Below are 21,319 nucleotides of genomic sequence, written 5' to 3'. Positions count from 1 at the left end.
CCGGTTGATATAGAATAGAAAACGGGATAGCTCGTTTTCGATAAGCTCATTTTCGGTTTTTAGGGAGTTCTGCAGAGACCGAAACACATAGTAGTCTGACAGTGTCAGATCCGGGATATACGATGGATGCATTAAAACGTCCCAGCCAAGTTATCTCAATTTCTGACGGGTCGTTAAAAATGTATATGCAGTATGGCGTTGTCAGCGTGGTATATGATACCCACCAGTTCCGGTCACTTCTTCATAATACAGGGTCGATAGTACAGGCCCGAGCCTATTGTTCTCCCGAGTGGCAGCATCTTGTGACACACAATACCCTTCTAATCACACCAAACGTACGGTGGATTTTGGATTACGGCACAGTACTTTAATTCTGACTAGAACACTTTTTACACGTCTATTAGTTTCAACTGTCAGTTGTCAAATGACTGTAGATCTGATGCACAGCGACTTACGTACCCTAAGATTTGAGACATTAACGCCATCCCCTGAGCAAAAGGCTCAATAATTTTTACATGTCCTGACATATAAATTAAATAATACAGTAAATCCTTTTAAAAATATAATAGTTGTAAAAAGCAAAAGAAAAGAACATTTCTCCAATTTAAATGGAAAATGAAATTGTCAGTTTACCTCCCTGGTTATGTTATTTAACCTAAAAAAGACGGACGATTAATGAAAATAAATGATTAAGAAGGAAATTGATGAAATGACGATGTGGGAGGAAAAGAAGGAACCTCGATAAACCCCACAAACAAACTCACATGACCTGGGATTGAATCACGGACCTCTCACACTAGAGTTGACCGTTCTACTAGTGACCCACTGTTCCCAATTCTTCAATGATACTTAACTAGCAAAATGCCTGTTCTTCGTGCGGGGAGAATACATTTCATTTTGGACAAAATGGGTACCAAAACTGTCACCAAACAACTTTGGGACCTCAAAAACTATGAATTCAACAGTAATATCGATCATTTTCAATTATTTTACATGTCATCATCCCCCCTTAGGAGTACTAATGGAGGCTGAATTTGGATTTAGACGGCATTGGAAGTGTCACTGTTTGTCTTAGCGACCCCGAAAACACTGAGATTCGACACTAATATCGGTTATTTTCGATCATATATATAGGCCCTATATATATACAGATATCTCCTCCCCCTCCTCTAAGTTGTACTGTCAAAGTAACATGATAAAAACCATCCCAGGCAGGGACGTACCGGTACGCAGGAATTTATTTCGGGAGGAGTCCAAAGCTTTTCGGGGGGTTCAAACACATTTTAAGGCTAAATTATATTAAAAATTGTAAAATTGTCCCTAAAATTAGACTTAATTTACAAAAAAGTCCGGATTTCGGTAGAGGGGTCCGGACCCCCAGTTCCCACCCCATACGTACGTCCCTGATCCCAGGACCGAATTTCAGGTATGCTGAAAATTTGATCGAGATCTGTGTGTGGTGGTTAAGTCACAAACATAATCACTTTCATTTTTATTTATATAGCTATCGTCATCAGCAACGCAACTAGGCTAATTGTCGCCCGGGGCAAAAACTGGTCTTAGTGCCTCCCCCCCCCCCCGACCAACCAAATTAAAAGGTTCCCCGACTACACCTAATATTGGCATCACACAGCAATTCTCCTATTCCATTCTTTCTTCAAGTGGTAAAGCTTGCTTTCAAAATTGCAGAACATAATTTAATTTTTAGTACGAGATAAAACACCAAACTAATTAGTATTTGATTGCCAAATAATTTCGGAGTAGCATGCTTGACATATTCTTATAGTCTTATCATAATAACTGCAAATCACAATGTTTTTTGGAATCATATCGGGATTTACATATGTGTGAAATAAATCAACAGTCTGTTGCTTTAGAATGGAATATTTAATTATGACAAACAGTCAAGCTGTTGTCTCGAGTATTATACTCGGAGAAGACACAAAAAAATGGAGCTAAGCTTTAACTTTGCGAGCTGTTTCGGCTGCAAGCTTTTTTACAATGTCCTTTAAAGATAGCTTTGAAGCTAACTTACGCTCTATGGATATGATCTTAAGGTTGTTGAATCATTTGAATCATTTTTGCCCTGTTAAGTTTCTGATATATATATATATATATATATATATATATATATATATATATATATATGATCTTTACTTTGTAAAACTCCTTTTGTTGCCTTATAGTGAAAATAAATATTTACCCAGTTTTGCGCCCCCCAATCTGGCGCTCGGGGCACAAGCCTCGTTTGCTTCCCCTTAGTTACGTCACTGATCGTCATATCAAAAAACAGTGCTCAATTTTCCATTTATACAATAATACGTACTGTTCACTGCTTTAATAATTTAAATCGGTAAACCTACTGCCTATTTGTAAGAAGTTTAATAAAAATCGCGTGTTCATAACCTTTTTATGCAAGATAATTTCCTTCAGTAGCATTATTTCATGTTTTGCTTGAGGCGGTGGCAGTAGCAAGACTCTTCTATAAGATCTCAAACTCAGGAAGGAAATTTCTTCCCTTGTAGCCGCCCCTGATAGTATGTGTATAAAAATGTTGAGCCCTGGAAAATTTTCTCCAGGCGTTCATTACACACAGTACACTGAAGGAAAGCTTTGATGAGGCTTTTCCTTAGCTCTTTTGAGAACGCAACTCTATACTGTAAGCACATTATTAAGAGATTTAAGGAAAATGGACTATTCTGAGATTAAGACCAAATGAAAGAGTTCCAAGGATATTGGGAAAGAAGTACAAATATCATGAACAAGAATTGTTGTTGTTATTCTTCATCCGTCTTTGCTTGCATTACAAGCTAAAAACCCTTCTTCACTCGATTTCTGCATTCTTGCGGGACCATCGATCCGAGGTTTGTGAAAAGCACTTTTCCTTTTTATCTTGTGGCATCTCTCCATCCATACACCTTCACCTTTTGTGGAATTACTCATTTTCTGGTTGACTTGACCCGCGAACTGAAGGCTTGCACTGGTTGCACCCCGCAGAGGGCGGGAGGGAGTCTTCTTCACAGTTCAGGCTAATTTCACAGAAAAGGACAAAGCTGTCTATCTGTGGCAGCTGAGGAAGGGGACATCCCTCAGGGGCTTTTTACCCCTTTGTTTCATTATGAAAGAAAGTGAAATGGTAGGGGGGAAGAACGGAAGAATAGATCGCGCTTTTATGGTGATAAGCTGAACCACGTGATGGTCTTTACCTTTCGTATTTCAACGTTGGACTTCTTGGTGCAGGTGAGCGAATGTAAATAGTGCTTCTATGATTCTGTATGCGTAGGATTAGTACATGTTGAATTATCTTTTATCTGCTGAGCCATTTAGAGTAGATCTCTGAATTTGAAAGCATCTTTCATGTATTACTTGAGAGTATAATATTATTAGATAGGTTGCATATCGTGCATGTCGTCACGTTGGATTTTAAAGTTAATCTCGTGTGGCATCCAAAATGGAAGAAGTAAATTAAATATAACTGTATTAAAAAAAAAAAAAAAAGAAAAGAAATCTGAAATGCAGCAAGTGCATAATGTCCAATAGTATATGTGTTTCATACTCTTAGTTTCTCGATGAAAATGTAAAAAAATTGAGTAGTGGTTCGTACTAAGTTACGTGGTCTCGATACTGAAAATCAGGGGCGCATTTTTAGGGCCTAAGTTGCACCCATGAGATTTTTTTTTTTTTTTTTTAAAGAGGGAAACGTAATTTCCAATTGAAACTGGCATGATTGAACTTTAATTATACCATAACGATGCTTTAAAACAGAGTTTTTCAACCTTTTTTTTTTTGGGGGGGGAGGCAAACCAAGTGCGTTTCCAACTTTCGCGACACCTCTCCGTGTGATTTTTTTCCTAGATGCATAAAAACAAACACAAAAAATATATACGATACATTTGTTTTATTATGGAACGACTATAAAATAGAAACCTTTCAAGCAAATTACGTATGAGAAAAAAATATTACCATCGGAAACAAGTCGATTGGCGATAATTTTTTATTTTCTTCTGAAGATAATTTCTTTGTTGAAGATCTTAGAAGACATTAAAAATCTCGTGACACACCTGACACGTATTCGCGACACGCGAATGAGAAACGCTGCTTTAAAAAACGAAAAAGTTCCAAAATTGAGTAAAATTTCGTGTACCAAGCAAGTTATCTTGATTTTATCATAATCAACTTCTGTATCCTCTCCTACACTTTTTTTTTTTTTAACCAGGAGAGGTGAATTTTGGGGGATTGCCCCCAAGAACTTGGGGACATTGGCACCTCTGCTGAAAATGGATGTTATATTTTAATCAATCAATCAATCAAGTAAATTCATATCTTGTTTGTTGGTCTCTCCCTCTTTCCTAAAACGTCTTGCCCCATTGTTCACTCGAGTGCAAGCTGTAGCCAACTTACCCAAACACAGCATATGGAAACACTAATCTCAATAGAATATGGGTAGTGTAGTGAGTTTCTTTATTCTGTAGTTTAAAATGATATATGAAAGACTGAAAATTATATAGAGTTAGAATTGAGAGTCTCACAAATATTCATTAATTTTATTCCGATATACAAGTAAAGGTATTGCAACTTTTTATAATATTGAAAAATCAAATCTTTGATATAGGCCCTAGTTCTTAGTAACAAAGAGAACATAAAAACATGTTTTATAGAACCAAATCCTAACAGAAATTCTGCAAAAGGTTGGTTCACTGAAGGTTAATATCCTTTTTCAATATCGAGATTAGGCCTATATGAAACAGACCTACAGGAACATCAGAACCACATAACTTCCCACGGCAATCGAACGCATATCTCCTCCAAAGATGAATGAACTGTCCATCTAACCACGGTAGTGCTCTAAATATCCGAAAAGGGATAGGCCTATAGCAGAAACTATGTTCAGGATTATGTAGACACGTTGATAATCGAACTTAGAAATCAATGGGTGCTCACATTTCGGCACTTCTAAGATAAATCACATCTCGTGTCCTGTATTTTTTTCTTTTTTAACATTCAATAGAGCAGTAGTTTTCAAACTAGGGGATTCTGATAGGCGTGAACAACCATCAATGGGCACAAGCTACTATAATAAAATGAGAGGCGTAAGAATTTTATTTTAATTAATTAATTTATTTATTCATATATCCTATTTATTTTTACGACGATCACCTAAACTTTGCATTGAACAGAATTCTTAACATTGAAATTTGATTTTTCTATTGCGAATATGTTTAGCGACATTGGCCAAAGGAACAGAAAAAATACCTATTGGTGTTGAACCCCGGAGCATTCACATAGTCGGCGTCTATGACCAATATTATCAAAATACTGTAGATAATCCAATGCTGACTTTATTTTTATTTATTTATATTTTTGGGCGATCGTTTATCTTAGATTTTTTTTTTTTTTTTTTTTAACTATGTTACTCCTATGTTTTTCAATTTCGTTATGCCACTTTCTATGAGGGCGTTCCCTAGGTCGGTTATTGTCCCTTTGTATGTAGTCAAGAATTATTTGCATTCACTTATCATAATTTCTTATTGCAATGCGCATAGTGTCCATCCAATGTCGTTTCAGGGGCTTCAATTTTGCGATACCTGTCACTCCTGTAATTTTCTGGTATGTTATTCTTTTCTTATCCCCGGTTAATTCATGTCAGAGCAAATGAGGCTCAGTCGAACTCAGGCTCACTTATCTCATTGATAGGGTTGCCATTTTTTTTTTTTTTTTTTTTTGATCCAAAATACGGACAAGCTTTAAAATGATGACCCATCAAAGAAACACAGAATAAATATTTTGAAATTTCTTACCTAAAAATCACTTTTTTTTAAAGGTTACTTAAAGCACTATTTATTTTTTCCATTAACACAAATACAATAAATCATGCAATTAAATTACGTACGTATATTAAATCTAAGCAAAAGAACCCTGGAATGGAAAAAATGGAACACTTTTTAAAAAACATAACCTATACTTTATTAATAGTGACTAAAATATAAGTTATATGATGAAGCAGTTCTTTTCGCCCAAGATTTTAGCGACGGGCAGCTCCAAAACTGTCAAATACGGACATTTTCTTATTTCATGCTTTGTACGATACGGACACGGGCCCAAAAATACAAACAGTCCGTACAAAATACGGACATACGGCAACCCTACTCATTGATGCTGTACTGCTCCAGAAATTGTATAGAAGAAAGAAAGAAAGAAAGAAAGAAAAAAAAAACTTTTCGTAATAAAGTAAATCTACTTCGATATCTACCATTTTTTTTTTTTTATTCTTAACCTCAAGGACTATGTCGTAAATAGAATTATTAAGATAATATTTTTATGAGTAATGAATCATAGAGTACACACAAGAACATGTAATGTAACTGAAATATAAAATAATTTGAAGGTTAATAAATGAAAGCATAAGCCTTTAATATTGCATTTCGTCATCCAGTGATTTATTTATTTTTCCGCCTTAGGAATTCTGATATAATGACTTCGTGAAACACTTTACAGATACTATACATTCAGATAAATTCGAAAAAGACACCACATAACAATAGTATTAAACTAGTAACGTAGTTTTTTTTTTTAATTGTGTTTGTAATACATATTTGTACAACACAAAAATATATTTTAATCTCGATGTTATACAGAAAGATCTGCTTAAGATAGTCTATTTCTATATGCTGTAGAATAGGTGATTTTCTAACAATAATTTAACATGTCACTTAAAACTGAAAATTTTGCAGTTGTTTGATAGAATCTGGCACTTTGTCATATAATTTTAGTCCTATAGTTTTTCATAATCTAAACCTAAAACTATATGGTTATGATAGGTGCTTCTCGTATTGTATCGATGTAAATCAGAATTTAATTGAAATTATTGCTTTTTCGTATGCAGAGTCTATACACGATGTTATTTGGAGAATATACATAAATATACGGTAATAGTAATATATTTAGGACCTGATAGAGTGGTCTGCTGGATGTATGAAGGCAGGATTTCTTAGGTCAAGGAAATCAGGGAAAACTCGGGGAAAATGGTGCGGGTCAGGGAAGCCAGGGAAAAAGACTGGAAATCCGGGAAAGTCAAGGAAATTTTATAAAATATATTTTCCTAACATTAATTATACATCAATTTCAGCTTAGCTAACCATTATAGTACCTATTCGGTCTTTATTGCTGAATATATAAGAGGTCTCATGTGTAGTGTAAGTTTCACTGTCAGATGTTCGTAGGTAATATAATTGTAGTATTGTATAAGTAACGTATCTTCATTGAAACTGGGTATGGGTATTTTAAAAGAGCCTTGTCATTATTAAATGAATGTATAACAAGTATCATGTCTTCAGAATAACTGAACGTCAGACGTTTTGTGGGTAGGTAGATAACAGTATGGGACGTTGCTAAGATTTTCATGGAAGATAAGTGGAATGTGTAATTGATTACTATTTGTCTCTATAGAATAAATGTTGTCATATATAAATATTCACTGTTATTTATTCCTTATTTAAATGTCAACGTCATCCCACACTTATCATGAAAGTCAGGGAATTTCCTGGCAAAGGTCAGGAGAAGTCAGGGAAATTAATTTCTCCAGATCAGTAGGTAACTTGACAGAGAACTGTATATTATTTCCCATATTTTAATAATATTATTCTTAATATCTTCTTTTGTATTATAAATACTTTGTTGCATGGCTGCTATTAGCCTAGAAAATAATTCTGTACGAAATTAATGAATAGATCAATCAAAAGTATGTAGTTTTTAACGCTTCAAATTTTTAGGATCTTATAAGTTTCCGAATAAGGTAAACTTTTATGCCTCTGTTCCTTCTTATAAAATATCTTAACATTGCCTGAAGCATCAGGAAATGGGCAGTAATATATGCAGTAATAAATGAGCCGTTCAGATGCCAAACCGATTAACACGATCAAACGAGATTTTTCAATAGTGAGCATTTTAGTAACTTAGATGCAATGTATTTAAATTGGAGTGATCAGAACGTTTACGCATTCTAGTGGCAAATTGTTAAACTATGGAGTTAATCGATTGTGCCTCTGAAAAGAATGTATCTTTTTCAAGTCAAAAATGTGTAGAACTAAAAAAAAAAAAAAAAAAAAAAAGGACTTAATCTTTTTTTTTTTTTTTTTTTTTTTTTTTTTTTTTTTTTTGAACGCCTCAAATCATATTATTATTCATTTGAATGACTGAAAATTAACTTATACTAGTCGGTCCATTTCGAAGGAACAGACATAAATAATTTATTTCAGTGCATTGTTCGCTTGTTCCTTACACGATCTTATCTATCCAAATGCCTTCTCTGTTGTCTGCTAAGGTTTAATTACGTAATCACAAACTACATTAATGTCCTAATCACTGGCGCGAATCCCGGGTGGTACAAGGGGGATATATCCTCCCAATCTCTTGGAACGGGGGGAACTGTCCCCCCAATCATCCGATTTGAAATGTACTTTTGGGAAGAAATGTGATGATTTGTGTCCGACTGCCACAAAGGAAAGTGAGATGAAATTGATGTTCCTTGCTGTATAATATACATAAATTCTCCTCAGAAATCAGATTCATCTACCATAATGAGTCTCATCTCGCCCCCCTCCCCCCACACACAAAATAAGCCTCAAAGTGCCTGTCTCTCAATGTTGAAGACAACTCTGCTCCCCTAATCCTCCTCAGCATTGTTTTTCAACTTCATAAAGATTTTGAACATTTAAAAAAAAAAATATGGGAACGGTCTTATTTCTCCCCCCCCCCGCCCCAAATGTTGAAGACAGATTTGCGCCGATGGTTCTAATCACGTGATTTATACTCATAACCAAAGGTAAATATAGGCAAATCTGTTGCAAATAAGCCTGGTAGATCACCTATTGCAGGATTGCACATATTTGTTTATTAATATGTATCTATTTGTGTAATCTTGCATTTTTCTTATTGTTAGTTCTATAGTATTATCAGTTTCTTAGCTTTCGATGTTTGGTACATGGACGGTAGGTCACCTGCTGCGAGAATGTCGATTTTTTTTAAGCTTGTGTCTTTTATATGTATCTATATGGTTATTATATTTCTACTAGCAGAATGTAATCTTAAATATAATATTATTCTACGGGGAATAATCTGGAGCATCTACCATTTTCTTTTGAAAAACACACTACGAAGCATGTAATTTTACTTTTGTACCTTCTAATTTCATACGCAATTGCTGTGCGAAATGTTGCAAAATTGAGAGGGATCGAAAACATTTGAAAAAGATAAAAAGGCTGTAGTATCCTTTGAGGGTTTGAAACCAATGCTATCATCAAAAGAACACATTTGTTTACTGTACTGCATACGTACGTGTAAACCATGTACTTTTTTTCTTTAATATTTATATATATATCTCTCTTTTTGAAAGCAAAGACAGCAGTCACTCAACAGAAAACTGGGTGTTGGTGATGGGTCGAGTGCTAATCTATTTGAGACGGATGCACTCACAAATATTTTCAGTTGAAACCTGAAGAGGATTATCCCGGCTTTACTTACGTACCTGCTTTTGATGGGTCTATATACTTCTGAAGGTACTTCGCTCAGAGTGTGCAGCGGGGAAGATGGGGAAAGCCTGGAACATTGGTCCACAAATATTTTTGGTTTCGAATTACTCTCAATCCCGAGATCCCTCTATAGTTCAGCTGCAGCACAAGCTTCTTAGGTCAAGTATGCGCAAATTACGGGTTTGACAGGTATTATAAGCACGTAATTCTAAATAAGGGGCAAACAGTAAACTGGTCCATTCAGAGTGTTATTTACCAACTCTTTCAAAGCCTGTAACTTTTTAAGTACAGGATTATAGTTCTATATGCTATCAGGGAAAAAAAGTAGTCAAAGAAAATTTAATTTTATTACATTTTTTAAATCTTTCTCTGTTGAAAGTGTATGTTTATGGACTCGTCTTTTTTATTATTATTAATTTAGTATAGGAGACTGCGTTTTTAACTATAATGGAGCAAAAAAAAAAATGAAATCTTTCAGTTTAACGTCCCATGCTTGTGCCTTTTAGACTAAGGGAGACGATGAATAAGTGAATGACGATGCAATTGGTGGAATGAGAAAGTGGGAGGAAACGGGAGTACCCCACGGAGACGATTTTGTCCGCCACAAACTTACTTGGTCGGGGTTCGAACCAGGGATCCCACACACCAGAGGTAAGCGCTCTACCACTGAGCTACCTTTATTAGCTGGAACACATACAAGCAGTGCCGTTTTAACAGCGCTATGGGGCCGTAAAAAACCAGTGTGCTGATGCCCTCCAGAAACAGACCATTAGGTCCATGCTTTTAGATTATTCTATTCTGTTTACAAGTAATATGTCCACAATTGAGGGAGAAGAGGGGTCATTGTCCAAAAGTAAAGTTTAAACTATTACAAATGAAAATGAAATCTTTGTGTTTTACGTCCCACGGTTATGCCGGTTAGGGTAAAGGAGACGGTGATAATGAGTAATGAATGAAATGGTGGAATGAGGAAAGTGGGAGGAAACGGTAGAACCCCGAGAAAACCCACGCACACGGTGTTTGTCCACCACAAAGTTCACTTGGCGGGGGCTGGGATCGAACCCGGGGCCCAAGCACCAGATGTGAACGCTCTACCACTGAGCCCATTTTTTAAACCATTAGGTTTAAAAGTTGGTATATATTTCTTTTCTGGTGGGATGTAGTTTATTTTTCTATCATAAATATATATTAATATTTTACCTAACTGTTTCTCTTCAAAAAAATCCAAACTATTCATCCCTAATTTAATGGTTAAAGTGCGTGCTTTTGGTGGTCTATTTTGTAGATAAACGATAGTGCCAACGAGGACATAGCATCAGTCTTTCAGTCCATGCCTAGGGTGTAAAGATTAAAAATAAAAAGATAGTACTTTGTATGTATTCTAATAGAAAAATACAAAAAGAAATTGTATTATTCCTTAGAAAGAATTGAATTTTTTCTGGTGACATGATTTTAGTAAGTCTTCTCGGGCTATCAGCCAGGTGAAGGTATTAACATCCGACGTTTCGAATGCAGACATCCCTGAAGATGAATGCAATGTCTGCATTCGAAACGTCGGATGTTAATACTTTTACCTGGCTGATAGCCCGAGAAAACTTACTAAAATACATCATTCTTTGATGTTTCCAACACTAAATTAAAGAAATAAAAGTGAAAATGTGCAGATAGGGAAATAATGGAATTTCCTTATTAAGTGGAATTTTTCCTCTATATTAAATTTAATTGCAATAAACAGTTAATAACATTCTTATCTCTCCGTTTGAAATAAAACCTGTGTTGTAATGTTGGTTATGGATTAATTATTATTATTTTTGTGTGTTTGTTAGGTGCTGGTGGTGCTATCTCGCCGTGGATTTCTCGTGCAGTTACCCAGGGCCGGGCCGCCCTGCTATGGCCTACCTGAAGTCACCTCATTACCCAGTGCCCGGTCTCGGTTTTGGAGTTCCTCCCTCCGTGGATTCCGTGCATCCAGCTGTAGGCTTCACAACGGGTGAGTGTAGGTTCCTTTTCAATTTATTCTCTTTCGATTTTTAAAAATAACCAGTTTGGTCTAATCTGTAACAGTTGCCGCTCTGCACAGAAATTACTCAGTAAGTTAATTCCATTTTGCTACTTGGTTTCAGCAAACCAGACATGTGAAAAATGTCACGTGGCTTTCGGTATTGCTATATTGTTTTGAACTTGTGATTAGAAGTTCTAAGTCCTTTATTTTGTATTACGTGGTTGTCTTTAAAAGCAAGACGAAAATATTTGAGACGGCTACGTAGGAGCGCTGGTAAGTGAAACGAAACACTGCTATCTGCTTCGTAAGCATGCGTGGCAGTTGTAGCAGGTTAGGCCAAACATATAATAGTAAGAAATATTATTATGTATTGGTTTTACATTTCACCAACCATCGTAGTGAAAAATACTTTCTAATGACGTAAAGATCGTGTTCGAAATTTTGACTAGCTGAACCATTCATGCGAAGAAAGAAAAAAGCAAGACAAGAATGCCCTCACATTCATATCCCGATATCTAGCTAGCTCTACAGAAAGTCATAGATCGAACAAATTCTAAACTTGTAGTTTTCACCAAATTCCTGGAATTTCATTTATTCATTCCTTTTCTTTAGTTCCCTTAAATAAATAGCTTTCCATAGAGTCCAATCCCTGAAATCTCCAGATTTAAGTAATTTACTATTTTCTATGAAAACCACAACTATTATCCCTCAAAAATCCAACTCTGCTTACTTACGAAAGAAATTAAATTTTCTTGAAAAATTGTTCAGTGTTCACTTTTCATAAATCGGTATGTTATTAAGGATCAAAAGCATGTCACTATTAATTTCTTAATGAAAAATCTATACAGCGCGTCAAATAGCTGACAAAAAGCTACAATTGGTTTTCAATAGATACGACATTTTTGTTAAAGAAACCTGAAATCCGTGGAAGATAAGCTATTATTATTGCTATTAAAAAGGAAATATGAGATTCAAACTAAGAATATGGAAAGTCATACCAGAGCGAAGTCAGAGAGTGACAAAAGAAGAATTTGAAATAATGGTCATGTTTCATTGAGTCATAACATGATTTTAACATTATGTTAAAATATGTTTTAATCTCAGAATGTCTCAGACAAGGGAGAACAATTTGGGGGAAACATTACGGCCAAAATGAAACATAATTTTTTTAATCTTATACGTATACTATAAAAGGGAATTGTGTTCAGGTCAAATTTAACAGATGGTGGAAAGATGATAAGGCATTAGACACATAAATGCCTTATATGTCAGGAAATTATATTGGAACATTTAAGTATAGCATGGTTGTATCATCATCCTTTTTTTTTTTTTTTAAAGAAAAGGACCTAATTGCATTGAAAAAAACATAAGTTCACATTCAAAAGACAAGTGATGCATAATACTAGAAATATAAGGATAGACGAAAATGGTTCTAATGGACAGAAGAAGTATTGTCTTAGTGAAATTGATATATCTTTACTAACACTTTTTTAATGCAATCTTACCACGTTTGTTCTCCCACCATTCACTCACGTTGAAAAACTCAACATCTCGAAGTCCTGCTGTCATCTTTGATGGGTGTTAGTTTGTTGAAATTTTAGCGTCCTGCTTCCATATCAAGGCTATATGAGACGTGAACGTACAGTTTAAGGTGGAATCCGAACCACTGTCATGAATTCAAAGTTCTCTCACAGGGAATCGAACCAGTGACCTCGTGCAACAAATGCAAGCCCGCTACCCAATAAACACGGAGGGAAAGGTTACCTGTTCAACGGGAAATTAAGAGGAAAAAATAAGTTTATATTTTAAAAGGTGGAAACTAAGATAATTAAGTACAAAGACAAAAGTTTTACTCTATTCAAAATAAGAAAAAATTAAGAACTGTTTTTTAATGGAAATAGAAAAATGTGTAATGAAGGCTAGATATTTTAAGAATCTGCTGAATTCTATGGTGAAGCTAATGGTGGTGTCACCGAAATAATAAGAAGTAACAGTCTACTTATGTCAAATATGAGTTTAAAAGATCCCTATTAATTGATTGAACCTTTTAGGCACAGTGAGATAAATCTACGACTTTCTACTTGAACGTACGATATATATTATTATTATTATTATTTGCGAAACGTTTACTCTCACTGAGAGCTTTTACATTTTCCTATTTAAAGTGTGTTCATTTAAATTCTATCTTAGATCGAAAATCCAAAACACTGATTTAATATGAAATATGAAGCCATAACAATCCTATCATCTTGAAAGTTTCAGAAAACAATCTTAAACATATTTTTGATTACTTATTCCGTAACTGAACTTTTTAAATCGTGTGTTGTTTAATTTTGGCTTAGTATCTTCTATTACATTAGAAATAATATCTTACAGTTTTACACGCAATTGTCATTCATTGTTCTCTCTCTCAAAAAAAGTAACGAGTAGAATCTATGTACAATTTCAATAAATGTTATATATATATATATATATATATATATATATATATATATATATATATATATATATTACGGTTACAGGGGATTTTGTAAAAACGTCAGAATTAAAACAAACTATGCTATAGTTGTTTAATTTACTTTTGTCCTGCTGTCCTGCAAACCATGGACGACCTTAATACTTTCTCTTTTTTTTTTTTTTTTTAAAAAAAAAGGTTTCTTCTCATAAGTACTATGACGACCTATTATTTTAGTTTATTTTCATCTTGTGCATCATGGACATCTTCGTCATTTATTTATTTTTCTTTTTATCCTGCATATCATTATCAATCGAAGTCGTTTAACTTATTTTTATTCTGCACAGCATAGACAATGTAATTTTTTCATTTTATTTTTATCTTCATATTGTAGACAACCATAGACGTTTAATTTATCTTCATACCATGGACAACCGTAGATGTTTAATTTTTATCTTCATACCATGGACAATCTTAGCTGTTTAGTTTATTTTTATCTTCATACTATGGATAACCTTAGATGTTTAATTTATTTTTATCTTCATACTATGAACAATCTTAGCTGTTTAATTTATTTTTATCTTCATACCATGGACAATCTTAGTTGTTTATTTTTATCTTCATATCATGGATAACCTTAGATGCTTAATTTATTTTTATTTTCACACCATGAACAATCTTAGCTATTTAGTTTATTTTTATCTTCATACCATGGACAACCTTAGATGTTTAATTTATTTTTATCTTAATACCATGGACAACCTTAGTTGTTTAATTTATTTTTATCTTCATACCATGGACAATCTTCATGCCATAGACAACCTTACCTATTTCATTTATTTTTTAGTCTCTTACTATGAATAACTTTACATGATTAATTTATTTTTATCTTCACACCATAGATAACCTTAGTTATTTTTAGTTTATTTTTATCTTTGTACTACCATGAACAATCTTAAATGCTTAATTTACCTTTATCTTCATACCATGGATAACGTTAGTTGTTCAGAAGAGTCCTGATATTTACTGAATGAATTTGATTTAGTTATAATTATCTCTATAGTTAAGTGGTGTGAGGAAAATTTAGTTGAAATAAATGTTAACAAATGTAAAGTAATGACATTTACAATATGAAAGGTACCGACACATTTTTTTAATATTCATTTGACAAGACAGTGCTACCAACTCCGAAAACATTTAGGAACTTAAGTATCTTATATGATTCCAAATTATCATTCGATTGTCATATTAACAATATCATTAATGATGACATAGAAAACTTGGATTGATACTTAAAACTGGGCGAGAATTTAAAAAAAAAAAAAAAAAAAATCTTCAAAGACTATGAAGTCTATGTTCGTTCCAAACTGGAATATGCAAGTACTATTTGTAATCCATTCTTCAAAAGTAATATTGCCAAACTGGAAAAAAATCAATCAAAATTTTTAAGGCATCTAACATATAAGGCAACACATATGTACCCACAAACAGATAGTAGGGACACTCTAAATGCTAATTTTGATATCGTGAGTATACAACAAAGAAGAACTCTGTTTGACATTGTATTCCTTTATAAAATATTTATTTGGTAAAGTTGACTGTAACGAGCTTATTCAAGCTTTTCATATTCATGTTCCACATCGAAATACACGAGCTGATAACCTTGACATATTATACCAGAAAACAAGGGACTAGTATACTGGAGTCACCAACATGAAAAATTGAGTGCAACTTATAATAGTATAAGTAAAAAGGTTAAAGAAATTGAGTTAAGTTGTAAGATAGAAACATTTAAAAAAAAAAAACACACACACACACACACAAATATATACAGGGCCGGATCCAGGATTCTCTGAGGGGGGTGCACCAATAACTACCAGTACATTTGAACTAAATTTATTTTTTTTAAGTGCCTTTAGGCATCTGTGATGTGAATGAGAAATTCCTTTGGAAATGCTATGTGTATGCTCTCGATGAATTCTTTTCCTTCAACCTTCAGAAAATTGACTTAAACTATTCACTGCTAATTTCCCGCTTTAGCTAGTGTATATTTACAACGAAGGAGAGGGGTGCACGTGCACCTTTGCATCCCCCCTAAATCCGGCCCTATATATATAGTAAAAAAAATTGTAATAATGTATAGTATCTGTAAAAATACTGTAAACGATGTATGAACACTGTAAATGGGTTCTAACCTGTTGTGCTCAAATCCAATAAAATAAAAATTGTATTCTATCTTCAAAAGATTAACCTGAAAGCAGTATGTAATGCTGTAAAGTATGTAACGTTTTTAATAATTAGAATTTGAAATAGTTGATAACGTTAATTAATTGTTTTAAAATCTGGAAACAATTGTGATCTCATTGCGAACTAATGCAAGTTTTATTTAACGTTATAATAATACACAGCTAAAATCTCATAGTAAAATAATGTTTCCAAAAAAATCATTACTTTTGCTGGCCTATCAGTAATGTTTCATTTTAATTTTATTGTTAGCGAATGTGCTAATATTATTTTTAAAAAACTGAGACCTATAAAAGTTTTAAAACAGATCAGTATACAGTAATTAAAAAATGATATGTATACGAGTGGAGAAGTTGAGAAAAAAAAGTTATAACTTACATGTGAGAACTAGTAAAGTCGTATAATGATAAATGTTTAGGTAATGGTGCTTAAAAAGGTCTTTCTCTTTTTTCTTTATTACGTACATATGTGCACTCATTTTAAAAGACATTTTTTCTTTCTATTAACAAACAAACAAGCCTTTAATTGGGTTCTTAAAGCGAGAGACTTCCTTATCAGAGAACTAAGCGTAACTAACGAGATGACACTTGTTGAACAAGGTGTTGTGGTGGTCTTAGACCAGGGCATTAATCACCAGAGGAAACTGTGACGTGACTTTTCACTGCCACTCGTCATTCATCTGAAATGTCTCTCGGCTGCCTATTAAGTGTCTCTGAAGCCATCAGTCATGGACTGTTAGTTGCTACTTTACAGCTCATACATGTGTCACGCCTACATACGAAATGTTTGTTTCACTTATGTTCAAACGCTTTTTTTTTTTTCAAAGCTTCTTTTTTATTCTTTCTAAAACTTCTTGAGAAAAGTCTTGCTTCCGGAGTTGACTACGGTTCATTGGGTCATTTAAAAAAAAAAAAAAAAAAAAAAAAAAAAAAAAAAAAAAAAAAAGCATTTGATGACTTACTTAATACGAATTATTATTTAAATAAATGCCCTTTCCAGACTGACTTTCTTTCTCAGACATAATTAATTAAGAGAAGAAATGTTAATTAAAATTTAATTTGACAGCTGAAAAGGAGTTAGGACCGCGTAACAGTTAATTTTGTTACAGTAACACTCCAGTTTCATTCACACATCTAAGTTCATTATATTTGTAAACGTTTATGCACTTCATTATTATAACTAGGAGTTAGCTTAACAGCTTAGACAATATTCTAATACAAGTTTAAAAGTAAGAAAAGCACCATTACGCAAAGAGAACATGATTAGAAATAGGTTGATTTTAAACATTCTTATATTTATAGATTAGCAGGCCAATGGTTAATTCGTTCGGAAGCATTGTTAAAAAAAGGAGAAAAGAAAAGAAAAGAAAAAGACGGCTGTGTATACCCATTTTTACCGGTCACTGCCTTTTAGTATAGGCCGTTGTTGGCTTTTTCCATTACCTCTGTTTCGGACTGCATTTATGAGTTTTAGATCATGGTTTCCGGTGTAAAATGGATGTACTGCTGTAACTAGAACTAGTTAATAAACAGACAAAGCTATCATTTTAATTTCTTAGTTTATTATTATTATTATTATTATTATTATTATTATTATTATTATTATTATTATTATTATTATTATTATTATTATTATTATTATTATTATTATTATTATTCCTTACGTTAGGTTCGGGTTTGAAAACGCTTCTTCCACTTTTTTCGATGTTCAGCTTCCTCCGTTAATTTCCAATATTTTCCTATATTTTTCAAATAATCTATTTGTTGCGTTCCTATTCTTCTTTTCCCTCACTTTTATTCCATCTTTTCATCTGTAAGTCTTTGGAGAAGACAATTTCTTTGCAACATATGGCCAATCCAATTGGACTTCTACGAAGAATGCTGGTTGAAGGGTTCCTCTTATCTCCTTTTACGCTGTTTTAAAACATCTTCGTTTGTTACTCTCTTAGTCCATTTTATAACTTTACCTGATCTTAAAGTGTGAAGATGAAATCTCCAGTCGAAACAAAAGATTGGAAATACTATTTTGGAACTCATCTCAGAATGTCTTTGATTAACATTATAATTACAAAAGCTTATAGATTTATCAAACTTCCGTTTCTGTGCATATAAGTATTCTAAACCTTTAAAATGACTGCATATATAAATCCAATAACATCTTGAAAGCAAACTGAAAAATTACTGCTACATCGGAGTTATAAGGTAACATATCTTCTTCATTAGTTGTAACAGTTCAACTTTTATCTAAATGTCACGCTGGAAACATCTAACATATTTGCAGTAAGTGTAATGTGTATTGATAATATGTATTAGAATTAAACATTAAAAACAAATGCAATTTACATTTTTTTTAAAATGAAAAATATATACAATACTCTTCTGTACTAGCTAATGCTTTAAAAGGAGAAGAATAAAAAAAGGAGTTGGGACGCTTATTGATATGTTAGTAATATTCAGCAAGGCATTATGCTACCATCTGAGGTCCATTGAGCATTTGCGGCAGCTTAAAGATTAGTGGTAGAGCTTTCACATTCATAACACGGAGCTTGACCCCAAATAGGTTTTATTCATTATATATAGTATATATGAATTGTTTAATTGCCATGAACGCAACAGTAACAGTAGGCGATCATTTTAGAATTGAAATACCATAAATTTCAGCTGTATGACACAGAAACATTGTCGCTTACTCTGAGGGCTGCAAGTATTTGAAAATAAAATCTTGAGACGAATATTCGAACCCAAGATGTAGAATGACGGAAATTTCATAACGAAGAACTGCATAATTTGTACCGTTTACCAAACATTGGTAGGGTTATCAAGTCTAGGAGGCTCAGATGTAGCCAGAATGGAAGAAAGTAGGAACACTTTCAAAGTTTTAATTGGAAACCTAATCGAAAAACGATCATTAGGAAGACCTAGGCGCAGATGGGAAGGATAATAGTATTAAGATGGATCTCGCAGAAATAGGAAACTGGATCCAGCCGGCAAAGGACAGAAAGACAACGGAGAGCTTCTGTGAACGCGGCATTGGACCTCTGGGTTCCATAGGCCATAGAGTTAGGTTATAATAAATACAGTACTTTGATTAAGAAGTTCTAGGTATTGATGTTATAATTGCTAAATAATAACAATAATGCTGATGATTGCTATGACAGGTAAAAATAAGAAAGATGTTTCTAATATTCATTTGAAAGAAGATAGTCCGATGTTTGTCGCAGGTAACACTTGTCATGGCCAACCTCCTCCTTTATTTGGGTTTGGGCTAGAGAACAAAGTATATTGTATGCAGTTCGTTGAAAAAGCTTCAGGTAATTCAACAAATCTGTTTGAAAGTATCAACAAGGAAAGTCTAGTGGAATGGAGAGGGAGAAGTGCGAAAACAGCAGCCGCATTGACAACTTTGCCACTGATGTTTATCCCGCAGTTGTCCACCGGTAAATTTTCAGCACGTCATTCACAAAGCTATTCTTGATGTGGCAGCCCGCAACCAGTATAGCACCCTTGCACGTCAACAAGGATAGAAGCATCCAATTGGTCAGCGCCTGTGGTAAACACAACAGAAATACGAACCGTTTGTAAGAAAACATTCACCGACCCATTAAAAGCTTTGTGGTCAGATTCTTTCTTCTGCAAAAAGATGTTTTCGCTTTTGTAGTTGTCATTATCAAACACTTCACTTGCCTCTTTCATTCTTTCTTTTTTCCATTGAGCCGTTGCTGGAAAAGTTTGAGATTTCAAGCTTGTTAGAACGCCGCACTTATGAAGAAAAAAAAAAAAAAAAAAAAAAAAAGAAGCTATAGAACGAGAAGAAAATTAGTGGTATTTTCCTGTTTGTAGTTATTTATTTAATTGTAAGGCTAGTCTCAAGAAGTATGTTTGTCCCATATCAACCTGATGACTTCTTTGTCACGGAATAGAGAAGGCGAAGGAAAATTATGTGGCTGGCCTGAGAACATTTTGTGGCTTTAACAAAGAAGTGTTTAAAAAAAAATCTATAATTAATAGCTGAATTGGTACTTTTCAAGTCCGATTACTACAAAATAACATTTGCGAAGATATTTTTTTTTCTTTCTATTTTTTATTTATTTATTTTTTAATGAAACTAAGTAACATCTAATATTGTAAAATTCATACTGGTTCCCATTCTGATCATTGTCTCTTCTGTTCGTGCAGAAATTTCACATAAACATGTTTACGCAAGGTGAATCATAATGCCACAATTATTTCGCATCAACTAGAATTACAGTAATTTACAGCTTCTATATAACTTCCTTTGTGCCTGAGTGCATGTGTGTGTGTGTGTGGTCTTAAAACAAGTTAAAAGTTTTTTTTTTTTTTTTGTGTGTGTGTATATATAAATTTTAGTACATTTGTAATTGAATAAATTTGTCGAGAAAAGAAGAAGAAAAAGTTCCGTTATTCTGCAAGTGGATTTCAGGTTCCTTTTATGTTCAAGTGATATTATTAATATTACTGACCCAGTCTTTTCTTTGCATAGAATGCAGTCAGTTAGCTATGATTTTAATGTTCTCTGAATTTAAATGAAGATACCTATGTTGCTTGCATAGTAACGATTTGATTATGAGTTATTTCTAACGTTTGTACGTGAGTGTCTCGAAAGCTTTAGAAAATTTGTGGTCAATACACCTTTCTCTGTAACCAAAATAACTTGCTTTTTGGTGTTGAGAGTAAAATTCGGGTAATTTTTAAACACTTGGAAGATTTTCAAAAATAAATAAATAAATAAGTGTTCAAAGATGAAAGAAATGCTGATTTGAGGAACAAAAAATAGAACAAGTTACTAGTTTTAGACATCTAGAAAACATTATTAATGAAGATTTGAAAGGTGAATGGAACAACTAGAGAACACGTAACTGACTTAAAAGAAAAGGACTGAGATAAATATTATTTCGATGCGAAGCAGGGAGATTACTTTCTTCCGAGGGGGCATTTCAATACATGGGGGGGGTGAAAGTAGTACTGGAAAATAGAAATAATCCAAGTTGAGCAAGGTTGGAGATATGATACGTTCAATATACAAGGGAATCAAGTTTTTTTTTTTGGGGGGGGGGGAGTCATTTTGGACGTA

At 33.6% G+C, this 21,319-nt stretch overlaps 1 protein-coding gene across 4 annotated transcripts in view; it reads left to right on the top strand.

Moving 5' to 3' along the window:
• Nucleotides 1-21,319, top strand: part of LOC145660640 (uncharacterized) — a 218,235-nt gene that overhangs the window by 154,510 nt on the left and 42,406 nt on the right. For 2 of the 4 annotated variants that reach the window (XM_081725931.1, XM_081725932.1), the window contains exon 3: nt 11,354-11,523. In XM_081725931.1, the coding sequence (XP_081582057.1) occupies nt 11,418-11,523 (106 nt within the window). In that variant the 5' untranslated portion in view covers nt 11,354-11,417. Of the gene's footprint in view, nt 1-3,042; nt 3,241-11,353; nt 11,524-21,319 lie in introns of those variants that run through there. The other 2 variants (XM_081725933.1, XM_081725935.1) reach the window with 2 other exon arrangements.

This window comes from Thermobia domestica, chromosome 9 (genome assembly GCF_964235325.1).
Source record: "Thermobia domestica chromosome 9, izTheDome1.hap1.1, whole genome shotgun sequence".
NCBI classification, from domain to species: domain Eukaryota; kingdom Metazoa; phylum Arthropoda; class Insecta; order Zygentoma; family Lepismatidae; genus Thermobia; species Thermobia domestica.
The sequence above is the reverse complement of the archived record's forward strand: the minus strand, read 5'-3'. Positions and strand labels throughout refer to the sequence as shown.